Genomic DNA, 13,741 nt, shown 5'->3' with positions numbered 1-13,741 from the left:
GTAATATTCCATTGTATATACATGCCACATCTTCTTTATCCATTCATCTGTCGATGGACACTTAGGTTGCTTCCACGTCCTGGCTATTGTAAATAGAGCTGCAATGAACATTGTGGTACATGACTCTTTAGGTCTTTAATCCATTTTGAGTTTATTTTTGTGTATGGTGTTAGGGAGTGTTCTAGTTTCATTCTTTTGCATGTAGCTATCCAGTTTTCCCAGCACCTCTTATAGAAGAGGCTGTCTTTTCCATTGTATATTCTTGCCTCCTTATCAAAGATAAGGTGACCATATGTGTGTGGGTTTATCTCTGGGCTTTCTATCCTGTTCCATTGACCTATATTTCTGTTTTTCTGCCAATACCATATATCTTGATTACTATAGCTTTGTAGTGTAGTCTGAAGTCAGGGAGCCTGATTCCTCCAGCTCCGTTTTTCTTTCTCAAGATTGCTTTGGCTCTTTGGGGTCTTTAGTGTTTCCATACAAACTGTGAAATATTTTGTTCTAGTTCTGTGAAAAATGCCATTGGTAATTTGATAGGGATTGCATTGAATCTGTAGATTGCTTTGGATAGTATAGTTATTTTCACAATGCTGATTCTTCCAACCCAAGGACATGGTACATCTCTCCATCTGTTTGTATCATCTTTAATTTCTTTCATCAGTGTCTTACAGTTTTCTGCAGACAGATCTTTTGTCTCCTTAGGTAGGTTTATTCCTAGGTATTTTATTCTTTTTGTTGCAGTGGTAAATGGGAGTGTTTGCTAAATTTCTCTTTCAAAAATTTTATCATTAATGTATAGGAATGCAAGAGATTTCTGTGCATTAATTTTGTATCCTGCTACCCTACCAAATGCATTGATTAGCTCTAGTAGATTTCTGGTAGCATCTTTAGGATTCTCTATGTGTAATATCATGTCATCTGCAAAGAGTGACAGTTTTAATTCTTCTTTTCTGATTTGGATTCCTTTTCTTTCTTTTTCCTCTCTGATTGCTGTGGCTAAAACTTCCAAAACTATGTTGAATAATAGTGGTGAGAGTGGGCAACCTTGTCTTGTTCTTGATCTTAGTGGAAATGGTTTCAGTTTTTCACCATTGAGAACGATGTTGGCTGTGGGTTTGTCATATATGGCCTTTATTGTATTGAAGTAACTTCCCTCTATGCCTACTTTCTGGAGGGTTTTTATCATAACTGGGTGTTGGCTTTGTTGAAAGCTTTTTCTGCATCTATTGAGATGATCAGATGGTTTTTCTCCTTCAATTTGTTAGTATGGTTTATCACATTGATTGATTTGCGTATATTGAGAATGCTTGCATTCCTGGGATAAACCCCACTTGATCATGGTATATGATCCTTTTAATGTGCTGTTTGATTCTGTTTGCTAGTATTCTGTTGAGGATTTTTGTATCTATGTTCATCAGTGATATTGGTCTGTAGTTTTCTTTTTTGTGACATCTTTGCTTGGTTCTGGTATCAGGGTGATGGTGGCCTTGAAGAATCAGTTTGGGAGTGTTCCTCCCTCTGCCATATTTAGGAAGACTTTGAGAAGGATAGGTGTTAGCTCTTCTCTAAATGTTTGATATTATTCTCCAGTGAAGCCATCTGGTCCTGGGCTTTTGTTTGTTGCAAGATTTTTAATCACAGTTTTAATTTTAGTGGTTCTGATTGGTTTGTATATATTTTCTATTTCTTCCTGGTTCAGTCTCAGAAGGTTGTGCTCTTCTAAGAATTTGTCCATTTCTTCCAGGTTGTGCATTTTATTGGCATATAGTAATTTATTGGCTTGTAATAATCTCTCATGGTCCTTTGTATTTCTGTAGTGTCAGTTGTTACTTCTCCTTTTTTATTTCTAATTCTATTGATTTGAGTCTTCTCCCTTTTTTCATGATGGCTAATGGTTTATCAATTTTTTTAATGTGCTCAAAGAACCAGCTTTTAGTTTTATTGATCTTTACTATTGTTTCCTTCATTTCTTTTTCATTTGTTTCTGATCTGACCTTTATGCTTTCTTTCCTTCTGCTAACTTTGGAGATTTTTTGTTCTTCTTTCTCTAATTGCTTTAGGCATAAGGTTAGGTTGTTTATTTGAGTTGTTTCTTGCTTCTTGAGGTAAGAGTGTATTGCTATCAACTTCCCTCTTAGAACTGCTTTTGCTCCATCCCATAGGTTTTGGGTCGTCGTGTTTTTATTGTCATTTGTTTCTAGGTATTTTTTGATTTCCTCTTTGATTTCTTCAGTGATCTCTTGGTTATTAAGTAGTGTATTGTTTAGCCTCCATGTGTTTGTGTTTTTCACAGAATTTTTCCTGTAATTGATATCTAGTCTCATAGTGTTGTCATCAGAAAAGATTCTTGATATGATTTCCATTTCCTTAAATTTACCAAGTCTTTTTTGTGACCCAAGGTATGATCTCTCCTGGAGAATGTTCCATGAGCACTTGATAAGAAAGTGTAATCTGCTGTTTTTGCATGGAATGTCCTATAAATATCGGTTAAGTCCATCTGTTTAATGTATGATTTAAAGCTTGTGTTTTTTACTTTTTTTCATTTTGGATGATCTGTCCATTGGTGAAAGTGGGGTGTTAAAGTCCCCTCTTCCTATTGTGTTATTGTCGATTTCCCCTTTTATGGCTGTTAGCATTTGCCTTATGTATTGAGATGCTCCTATGTTGGGTGCATAAATATTTACAATTGTTATATCTTCTTCTTGGATTGATCCCTTGATCATTTGTCTCTTGTACTTCTTTGTCTCTTGCACTAGTCTTTATTTTAAAGTCTGTTTTGTCTGGTATGAGAATTGCTACCCAGCTTTCTTTTGATTTACATTTGCATGGAATATCTCTCCATCCCCTCACTTTCAGTCTGTATGTGTCCCTAGGTCTGAAGTGGGTCTCTTGTAGACAACATATTTATGGATTTTGTTTTTGTATCTATTCAGGCAGTCTGTGTCTTTTGATTGGAGCATTTAATCCATTTACATTTAAGGTAATTATTGATATGTATGTTCCTATTACCATTTTCTTAATTGTTTTGGGTTTGTTATTGTAGGTCTTTTCCTTCTCTTGTGTTTCCTGCCTAGAGAAGTTCCTTTAGCATTTGTTGTAAAGCTGGTTTGGTGTTGCTGAATTCTCTTAGCTTCTGATTGTCTGTAAAGGTTTTAATTTCTCCATCGAACCTGAATGAGATCCTTGCTGAGTAGAGTAATCTTAGTTGTAGGTTTTTCCCTTTCATCACTTTAATTATGTCTTGCTACTCCCTTCTGGCTTGCAGAGTTTCTGCTGAAGGATCAGCAGTTAGCCTTATGGGGATTCCCTTGTATGTTATTTGTTACTTTTCCCTTGCTGCCTTTTTTTTTTTTTCCTTGCAATACGTGGGCCTTTCACTGTTGTGGCCTCTCCCATTGCGGAGCACAGGCTCCAGACACGCAGGCTCAGTGGCCATGGCTCACGGGCCCAGCTGCTCCACGGCGTGTGGGATCCTCCTGGACCAGGGCACGAACCTCTGTCCCCTGCATCGGCAGGTGGACTCTCAACCACTGCGCCACGAGGGAAGCCCCCTCCCTTGCTGCTTTAATATATTTTTTTTGTATTTAATTTTTGATAGCTTGATTAATATGTGTCTTGGCTTATTTCTCCTTGGATTTATCCTGTATGGGACTGTCTGTGCTTCCTGGACTTGATTGACTATTTCCTTTCCCATGTTAAGGAAGTTTTCAATTTTAATCTTTTCAAATATTTTCTCAGTCACTTTTTTTTCCTCTTCTTCTTCTGGGACCCCTAAAATTCGAATGTTGGTGTGTTTAATGTTGTCCCAGAGGTCTCTGAAATGGTCCTGAATTCTTTTCATTCTTTTTTCTTTATTCTGCTCTGCGGTAATTATTTCCACTATTTTATCTTCCAGGTCACTTACCTGTTCTTCTGCCTCAGTTATTATGCTATTGATTCTTTCTAGAGAATTTTTAATTTCATTTATTGTGTTGTTCATCATTGTTTGTTTGCTCTTTAGTTCTTCTAGGTCCTTGTTAAACGTTTCTTGTATTTTCTCCATTATATTTCCAAGATTTTGGATCATCTTTACTCTCATTACTCTGAATTCTTTTTCAGGTAGACTGCCTATTTCCTCTTCATTTGTTTGGTCTGGTGGGTTTTTACCTTGCTCCTTCATCTGGAGCATCTGTGTATTTCTCTGTCTTCTTATTTTGCTTAACTTACTGTGTTTGGGGTCTCCTTTTTGCAGGCTGCAGGTTCGTAGTTCCCGTTGTTTTTGGTGTCTGCTCCCATTGGGTAAGGTTGGTTCAGTGGGTTGTGTAGGCTTCCTGGTGGAGGAGACTGGTGCCTGTGTTTTTGTGGACACAGCTGGATCTTGTCTTTCTGGTGGGCAGGACCACGTCCAGTGGTGTGTTTTGGGGTGCCTGTGAATTTATTATGATTTTAGGCAACCTCTTTGCTCATGGGTGGGGTTGTGTTCCTGTCTTGCTAGTTGTTTGGCAGAGGGTGTCCTGCACTGTAGCTTGCTGGTTGTTGAGTGGAGCTGGGTCTTAGCGTTGTGATGGAGATCTCTGGGAGACCTTTCGCTGTTTGATACTACATGGAGCCAGGAGGTCTCTGGTGGACCAATGTACTGAGCTTGGCCCTCCCACCTCAGAGGCTCAGGCCTGACACCTGGCTAGAGCACCAAGACCCTGTCAGCCACACGGCTCCAGGAGTCATCGTCATGACAGCCCTTCACTCCCCCACGACAGACTCAGCAGCCGTACAGACAGTGCGCTTCAAATTGCCAATCTGGCAGACTGCCTGCAGAATCATTCCTCCTCCTCCTCGTCTGCCTTGGGGGGAGCTGGCGCAGCCAACCTGGCCAAGAAGACGAGGAAAAGGTGTGGGGTCTGCCTGCCCTGCAAGAGGCTCATCAGCTGTGGCCGAATGAATGCTTTAAAAAAATCATACATTGTTGGGTACTATTAGCCGTGTGTAATGATTTAAGTATGAATTCATTACCTGAAGTTTGGAATTATATAAACTCTCAAGGATAAAAGAAGTGGGGACTATTGTTAAAATATCTGTGTTTCCCACTGACTGTGATAATATTTTCTTCTTGGTTTTTAGATTTCCTCCTTCCTCACCCCTGAGACCATATCCAAAGAGGCCCCCATATCAAAAGGATGTTATTAAATTTCCAGAATGGGATGATCCCCTACCAGGCACTTCACAAGAGAATATCCCAGTGAGGCCAGTTGTGATGGTAAGTGCCATTATAGAAGCTGGAGGACTAGCAGAGGGAAAGATAAGAAATAGTCTGTGAACCATCAGGCTTAGTCCAGTTTTTCTTTCGATCCCTTGGAAACAATGGTCTGAAAGCACTTTAAAACAATATCATATCCGTTGATAGCTGAGTGACTAGTAACACAGGAAGATTGGCTTTTGAATTTTTTCACTCTTGCCTATGGACACTGTGACTGAATACATGGTAGCTGTTTTCATATGTTTAGACTGAGCAGTTTTCTCTTAAAACTCCCTTCTAATTTCCTTTTCCTTTCTATTCTATAATTTTCCTCTTCTCCCTCTTTGTCTTCTCTTCCTAAACTTTTTTATAATTATTACCAGTTGAAAGTGTGAAGTTTGGGACATGGAAGATTGTGGAGTGAGTCCTGACACAATATGAACAAAGGTAGGTTCTGCTAGTTTTGGAAACCTAAGCACATTGTAGAATAAACTACCTTTTTTGGGGTGTACTTCTTCCTTGAAATACCTCAGTAAAAAACTATTAAGATTGCCATAATGCTAAAAAATAAAATGCAGATAAATATTTTATACTGCAGTTTTTAAGAATTGTACTAACACCAATGTTTTAAGTTAATCTAGTCTTATAGGACTGGATGTCCAGTTCATACATTTGCAAAGATATGTTGTAAACATTTTTAAGCAATGTGATTGAAAGAAAAAAAATTTTTTTAACAGAGGTTGTATCGTATCTCAGTTTGGAGAGAATAATTAAGCAGCTTAGGCTTTATCAAAAATAATTCAAGAAAAAGAGTGGCACCAGTGACAGAAGTGGGGACTCTGTATGAACTTGCAGATTAGTCAGGGACAGTGATGAATGTAGTTTTAAATATGTTTGATGAGAAAGGTGGGTTGTATTAAATGGAAGTATCTAACAGGCAGATGGAGATAAAAGCTCTGGAACTTAGATGAGAGGTCGTATTTGAAAGTCATTAACATTCATTCAGCAAAGATTTGTTGATTGTCTACTGTGTGCCATGCATCCTGCCAGGTTCTACAGATGCAGCTGTATGTAATACGGTTTTTCCTCCAAAAGGGCTCATAGTCTAGTGAAGTATTCAATACGATGATAGATTATTAGAAAACAAAGTGGAACTACTCTGAAAGAGTGAGCACAAAGGGTATTTGAGGACTATTTAATTCATTACTAATGAAGAGAACTTAATTAAGGTCTAGCTGATAGTTCCTGTACTTAAGAAAGTTAAAATATCAGCTCCATGAAATCAGGTTCATTTTTTTTAACATTTGTGTTTAAACACCTAATATGACCCCATCAGTAGAGTGGTTATTCAACAGACGTTTTTTCATTATAATGTCATCCAGTATTGTTTATACAAAAGAGGTAAAAATCCCATATTAAACTAATGTGTATTTATGTCATCGATATAATAACTTCCCTTTTTTGTTCTTTTTGGTTCTGTGAACCTTTAGGAAGACCAGCTGGTCATTAGCACACTTTCATGCACCAATGTAGAAGACAGTGTCATCTCTCTTCTCTCTTCTGTTTTCAGTTTCTAATTTTTCATCAGCCCTGAAGTGGTGGTATACCAGTGTCTCAGATTCATCAAACATTTCCCCATGTCGCTGGTCGTCTGTATGTATATTTCTGATAATGTTGCTCTTGCCTTTTCTTGTACTTCCCTCTAAATCAAGTGGTGGAGGTTTGAGCTCCTCACTTGCTACAGTTCCTCTAAAGCTTGGGCTGTCCGGAGGAAGAGGACTGTCCAGAGGAAGAATGGCAGAGCAGGATCTGTTTCCCCAGTTGGGTCTTATGCAGGTTTTAGGTTGATGAGGTTAGTAGTCAATAGAGAAACAGTCCACCTTTCTTATAGGACCTGAGCTCGTATTCATTTCTTCTATCTTACTTGTCCTCTTTGTATCTCTGCCTCCACTTTGCTTGTTCGTTTTTGTTTTTGTTCTGTCCTATCCTCTCTCTTGCCTAGCCATTTTATAAAATAAAATGAAGTGAGGCAAATAGAATGATTTGTTGTGTTTGCTGAGGGGCAGTGTAATGTGGAGAGGACAAGTGTGAGCTCTGGAGACAGACTGCTGGATTTGAATCTTGACTCCTTCATTTACTAGCTGTGTGATCTTGTTTCTCTGTTTTATTCACCGTGTCTGTGTCTCAGTTTTCTTTTTGGTGAAAGTGGGATGAAAACACCCCCCTGGGGTAAGGTCATTATGAGAATCAAGTGACTTCCTATCTATAAAGTGTATAGAAGGTGCCTGACACACAGGTTTTCAGAAACTGTTAACTGCTATTGCTGTTATTAACAGAATTGTTCATAGGTAGAGACAAAAGAAAAAAAATTACTCATAATATCATCCAGAGAGAATTAATATTAACATTTTTGTTGTGTTTTATTTTTTCCACGCATGTTTTTAACAACAAAATGAGATCGTGCTGTGCTGTTTTGGTAGCCTATATTCTTCACTTAGAACAGTGTATTGTGTCCATTTTTTCATGTTATTCAACATCATTTTTAATATCTGCATCATGTCTATAAAGGATTATGGTTTACTTATCCAGTTCTTTACTGTTAGATGTGTACCATGTTTTCAGCTTTTTCAGTATGTGTGTAAACAATGCAATGAACAGTATCTTTACAGATAAATAGTTGAGTATTTCTTTAAGATAACTTTTAGAAGTGAATTTGCTAGGCAAATGCAACAACTGATATTCCTGCCTTTAAAAGAGAACACCTAATTTGGATACTTTAAAAAAAAAAAAGTCACAAATCCATGTGACCTTCAAGTTTCTTTTGTAGTTCAGTAATTCTCCAAAAACGAAACTAAAAACCACATCAAAAAACAACTGTCCAGTTCACTTTTTCCAATTAATAAGATTTTTCTATAATGACACTTCTGCAAAAAACTATTATAAAAGTCCTTTGTAGGTGATTTCTTATATGTTTTGCCTTTAAAAGTTCATAGTTCCTCACTGTCATTACCAAAAGGAAGTTTTAAGATTTCTGTCTAGTAGCCTAAATGTGAGAAGGGAGGTGCTAAGAATGTTGAAGCGCTAAAGCTATGTGACTTTGAGCAAATTACTTAACCTCTCTGGGCTTTAGTTTTTCTTCCCGGCCATCTCCAGCTGTCCTTGTGGAGCTCTTTTTTTTCCTGCCTTCTTCAGATGCCTAAGATCTGGGGCCTGCTATCTAACATTGTACTTATTTGATCTTTCCTTATAAAAAACAGAGAATTCTTGAAAGTAATAGACTTTAATGTTATTTTAAACAATCACTTAATTTTGACAGTGTGTGAATTTGGATAGATACTCCTCAATGTTAATTAATTTGAATTAATGAAATTTTATTTTACTGCTACTTCACTGATTAGTTAGAACTCCCACAGGGAAAAATAGCTAATGTCATGCTTATTGCCATAGCTGTTTTGCAATTCTTGAATATTCATTTATGATATGACCTGATCTTTGAGTCATACTTTATTACTCTGCAGTCCATGCAAAGAAAGTTAATATTTCAAATTATTATTTTAAAACAAGTTAAAAATAACCAAATCAAAGAAATTTCTCATAAACTCATACCTCTGTCTATTGAAATACTTATTCTCTCTCTTTCTTACTCTCCTCCCCCACCCCAATTAGAATTCTGAGATGTGGTACAAGCGTCACAGCATTGCTATTGGAGAGGTGCCGGCTTGCCGTCTTGTCCACCGCAGACAGCTGACAGAGGCCAATGTAGAAGAGTTATGGAAGACTATGACATTATCATAGTATGTGCATTTGCTATTAATGAGAACTTTAAGTGTTTTTCTTTTTTTTTTCTGTTTTGCTTCACTACTACTCTCTGCATATTTAATTTTCTGAAACTGTGTATAAAACTCTCAAATTTGATTGCATTATTTGCAGCTGTGCTGCTTAGCAAACATAATTTAACTGAATTCTGGGAATTTTCTATTGTCATTTATATGCTAGTTAAGAATAGAACATTAAAAGTTCTTTTTTTTTTTTTGGCCACTGGTCCAAAATTACCTAATGTTTAATTATTTTTATTTTTGTTTTTTTAAATTTAACTATAGTTGATTTACAATATTGTGTTAGTTTCAGGTGTACAGCTTCAGATTCTTTTCCATTATAGGTTATTACAAGATATTGAATATAGTTCCATGTGCTATGCAGTAAATCCTTGATGTTTATCTGTTTTATATATAGTGGTGTGTATCTCTTAATCCCATACTCCTAATTTATCCCTCCTCCTCCCCTTTACCCTTTGGTAACCATAAATTTGTTTCTATGTCTGTGAGTCTATTTCTGTTCTGTAAATAAGTTGATTTGTATTATTTTTTTAGATTCCACAGATAAGTGATATCATATAATATGTGTCTTTTTCTGTCTCACTCACTTCACTTAGTGTGATAATCTGTAGGTCCATCATCCATGTTGCTGCAGATGGCAGTATTTCATTCTTTCTTATGGCTGAGTAATATTCCATTGTGTATATGTACCATATCTTTATCCATTCATCTGTTGATGGACACTTAGGTTGCTTGCATGTCTGGGCTACTGTAAATAGAGCTGCAGTGAACCTTGGGATGCATATATTTTTTTGAATTAGAGTTTTCATCTTTTCCGGATATATGCCCAGGAGTAGGATTGCTGGATCATATATGGTAGCTCTATTTTCAGTTTTTTAAGGAACTTCCAGACTGTTTTCCATAGTGGCTGCAGCAATTTATATTCCCACTAACAGTGTAGGAGGGTTCCCTTTTCTCCACACCCTCTCCAGCATTTATTATTTGCAGACTTTCTGATGATAGCCATTCTGACCAGTGTGAGGTGGTAACTCATAGTTTTGATTTGTATTTCTCTAATAATTAGTGATGTAAAAGTCTTTAAACTTTCTAGTTACACTGAAATCTTAAGCTTAATGAAACATGTAGTGGAAAATTTGGTCTCCTAAATATTTGATGTACAATAGGTAATTAAAGTTAACAATGTCATAGCAAGTTTTTTTTTTTTTACTTCTTATAAAGATGTACTCACAGCGGTTTCTCATCATTGGATAAGCTAGTTTTTGTTATTATAATATTTTACTTAGAAAGTCATTTTCTTGACATTCAGTGTGTTGTGTTTTTAAATTAGTGAAGTACTATGTTAATAACAAAATGATCTAAGTTTGTTTTATATATGCAATGTCTAACCTTTTTGCCCCACAAAGGTGAAATGTGTGAAAACAGCACATTCTAAAGATTGATCTTTTACAGTGCCAGTTCTTGGGCAGATAATGATTTTTAAAAAGTAACTAATTAATTTAATCATTATTTATCTTTTTTAGTTTACAGAAAATCCTTGGCCTGGATTCCTTAGAAGAAGTTTTAGACGTTAATCTTGTCAACTCCAAGTTCATCATCCATAATGTATATAGTGTGAGCAACCAGGGAGTTGTTATCCTTGATGACAAGTCAAGTAAGTGCATAAAAGCCGTTTTGTTCCCGGTTGACCCAGTACATTGGCTGTACAGGTCCATCAGCTTCTATTTGACCCTTCCCTAAACCTTACATATGTTTACCCCCTCATTACATATAGCCTTAGCTCACTTCCGGAGACCTTTAAACTAATTGTTTGGAGTCAGGAAATGTCATAGAAAGATGAATACGCAGGAGTGAAAGCCTCAGCAAGATCCATCCAGATGCTAGTTCAGTGTTAGCCACACAGGGCATTAAGTGGTTCTTTATCATCCCCAGAAAATCCCTGAGAAGTGAGTGAGTTTAATGCCTAACAGAAAGCTTGAGTCAGTTTTTACGTGGGTCCTGGGGTCTGACTGATTTTTTTAGAGCTCTCACTGACCTTTTCATTATGGTGTCTCTGTGTCAGATTTTCTGGGATAGTCTTGGTTTATGTCATTTTTTTTTTCCTTTTTAATAAAGGTAGCTTTCCGGGCTTCCCTGGCGGCGCAGTGGTTGAGGGTCCGCCTGCCGATGCAGGGGATGCGGGTTCGTGCCCCGGTCGGGGAGGATCCCACATGCCGCGGAGCGGCTGGGCCCGTGAGCCGTGGCCGCTGAGCCTGCGCGTCCGGAGCCTGTGCTCCGCAACGGGAGAGGTCGCAGCAGTGAGAGGCTCGCGTACCGCAAAAAAAAAAAATAAAAAATAAAATAAAATAAAGGTATCTTTCCAGATGTTGAAGGTGCTTTAATTTTTTTATACTTTTTCCTCCAAACCAGTTTACAAATTGGGAAAAAAGACATTTAGCAGCCACCTATCCTGGTTTTTGATTAGGAAAAATAAGTTCCTGGTAACTGTAGTGAGCCAGAATCCCCAAACTGATTTAAAAATTTTCTTCCTCTGGATAGAAGGTATCTGATTTAAGGTATCTGATGAACTGGTTTCATAAATGCATTTGATGACTCATACTTTTGCTTTTTATGTTTTTTTCTTCTCTTTCTAAAATTCTTAGGATAATTGATTTGTTTGTTAGTGTGTTTATTTGGAACAAACTATCAGATTTCTTCTTTTCCCTAAAACTTATACAAGTACATCTTGTCTTTAGAGAAATTTATAGTTATGGTTTATATAATCACGTGCTGTAACATCCCTGATAAGGAAAAATTACCTTTTAAATGTTCTGATACATAAGCAGGTGATTTGTGATTAGCAGGTATGTTTCATATTACTTGGACAAGTATCATTCCTATGATACCAAGTGTGTATATAATCCCTTGAATTATATGTAATTGAATAAAACATCTTTTTATTTTCCTTTTTCTGCAGAAGAACTTCCTCACTGGGTACTGTCAGCTATGAAGTGTTTGGCAAATTGTAAGTACTAAGTACCTGCCATTTTTATGAAATTAACAGAAATTCGTCCCCTAAATTAGAAAATTTTTTTGCTCAATGCCCTGAACGTTGATTTGAGACCTTTGAGACTGGCAGTTAATTGTTTGGAGATTACTGTGCTTTTAATGATAAATTTGTGACATAGTGAAAGGGCTGAGTTACAGAGCATTTTTAAAGGGGTTTTGTGCTTCCATTTTCTTGTGGGTACAGATAAGGTCCATACTGCTTCTTCTGAATGCTTCATCACAGGAAAGAATAATTAGTAATATTGAATGCAATATTGTAATAGATAAATGCCTGTTAACAGTTTATAGGTTTTTATTCCTAAAACCTAAATTTTTATTCCTAAAACATGTATTCCTAAGTATGCCTTATATTTACCTCATCAATTTACTCAGCAGATCCTGTTTCCCATTGGCTTTTTATAGGGCATTGGTTTAAGTTGGAGAGAAATGTTTTAGAAAACTAATCTAATTGGTATTCAGCATGGTTTGGAAGGAGAAGAACATGCATGAAGAGAAACAGAAAAGCCCGTTTCAGCAATTTGGCTGTAAAATGAGGGGTCTGGACCTGGGCGGCTCCTCTGAAGTTTTTCATAGGCATATGAAATCTCCTTCACTGGATATCATAGGCACTGAAGAAATGAGTTATCATGGTATCTCATTAACACTACTATTTTTCTGGGATTTTCAGAAGGCTTAACCCAAAGAAGGGATTCTAATGGTTAATGGCTTAACCCAAACAAGTGATTTTAATGAGAAAATTCTAGTTATTTTAGCTGACTGATAATGGTGATATTTGTTCTATAGGGTCTTTTGAGTCTCAAAGATCACCTCAGAGAGGTGGTTTCTTTCTTCCCTTTTGGGTAAGACTAGCATGTACAGAGATACGTGTATAAATTCTTGAGTTAGTAGGCTCTGAATTATTAATTTCACTGAAGTTAGTTTTGTTTGATTATAGAATGAAACTAAAATAACTGTTCAGCTCACTGCGGGTGATCTCAGTGGTAATATGTAGAAAATGATTATATACTATCATCCTAAATATAAATAGCAACGTTAGTTTGTGAGAAGCCCAAAGTTCTCTGTGTTTAACTATTAAGATTTTCATAGGTTTTTGGTTCATGTTTTGGAACCCCTCTGAGATGTAGAGTCCTTTGGTTTTTAGTTTGGGGGAGTGCTTTTTATTCTTGCTCAGTCATTTGAAGTAAATTAATCTAAATTATATCTTTGGCCGGAATGACAAAATAGAAGGTATAAATGGGTTAAATGACCCATTTATGAATTTTTGGAAAACCAAGGATTTTGGAAGTTGATCAACTGGGAATGAACAGAGGAAGCCAGTATAACAAGTCTAGGCTATAATACGTTGTAAAGTGTATATTAAGGTGTGGTTATGATGTTGAATTCTCAATGGTGATCAAAATGTAATGAAGAGTATAATTTTCCCTCAAGCAAGATTTATACATAATGCCACAAAACTTCTGCAGAAAGGTTGGAATAACTGGAATTACCAATGGAGAGGAAAGATGTGAGGATCGACTTAGTAATGTTCTCCACATTAATGTTATGTTAGGTAGAAATTCTCGGGAACAGGGACACCTCTCACACGTATCAAGTGCAGTGCTTTACAGATGGTTGGCACATCCATAAACGTGCTTGTTTACATGTC

The 13,741-nt window shown here is 36.8% G+C and overlaps 1 protein-coding gene across 1 annotated transcript in view; it reads left to right on the top strand.

Moving 5' to 3' along the window:
* DEPDC1B (DEP domain containing 1B) overlaps nt 1-13,741 on the top strand; it is a 101,728-nt gene that overhangs the window by 48,218 nt on the left and 39,769 nt on the right. Inside the window, exons 3-6 of the mRNA XM_060146090.1 lie at nt 5,101-5,236; nt 8,882-9,009; nt 10,572-10,702; nt 12,005-12,052. Coding sequence (XP_060002073.1) covers nt 5,101-5,236; nt 8,882-9,009; nt 10,572-10,702; nt 12,005-12,052 — 443 coding nt within the window. The remainder of the gene's footprint in view (nt 1-5,100; nt 5,237-8,881; nt 9,010-10,571; nt 10,703-12,004; nt 12,053-13,741) is intronic.

This window comes from Lagenorhynchus albirostris, chromosome 3, assembly GCF_949774975.1.
Source record: "Lagenorhynchus albirostris chromosome 3, mLagAlb1.1, whole genome shotgun sequence".
In the NCBI taxonomy this organism is placed as follows: domain Eukaryota; kingdom Metazoa; phylum Chordata; class Mammalia; order Artiodactyla; family Delphinidae; genus Lagenorhynchus; species Lagenorhynchus albirostris.
Note: the sequence above shows the minus strand (reverse complement) of the source record. Positions and strands in the feature narration are given on the sequence as shown.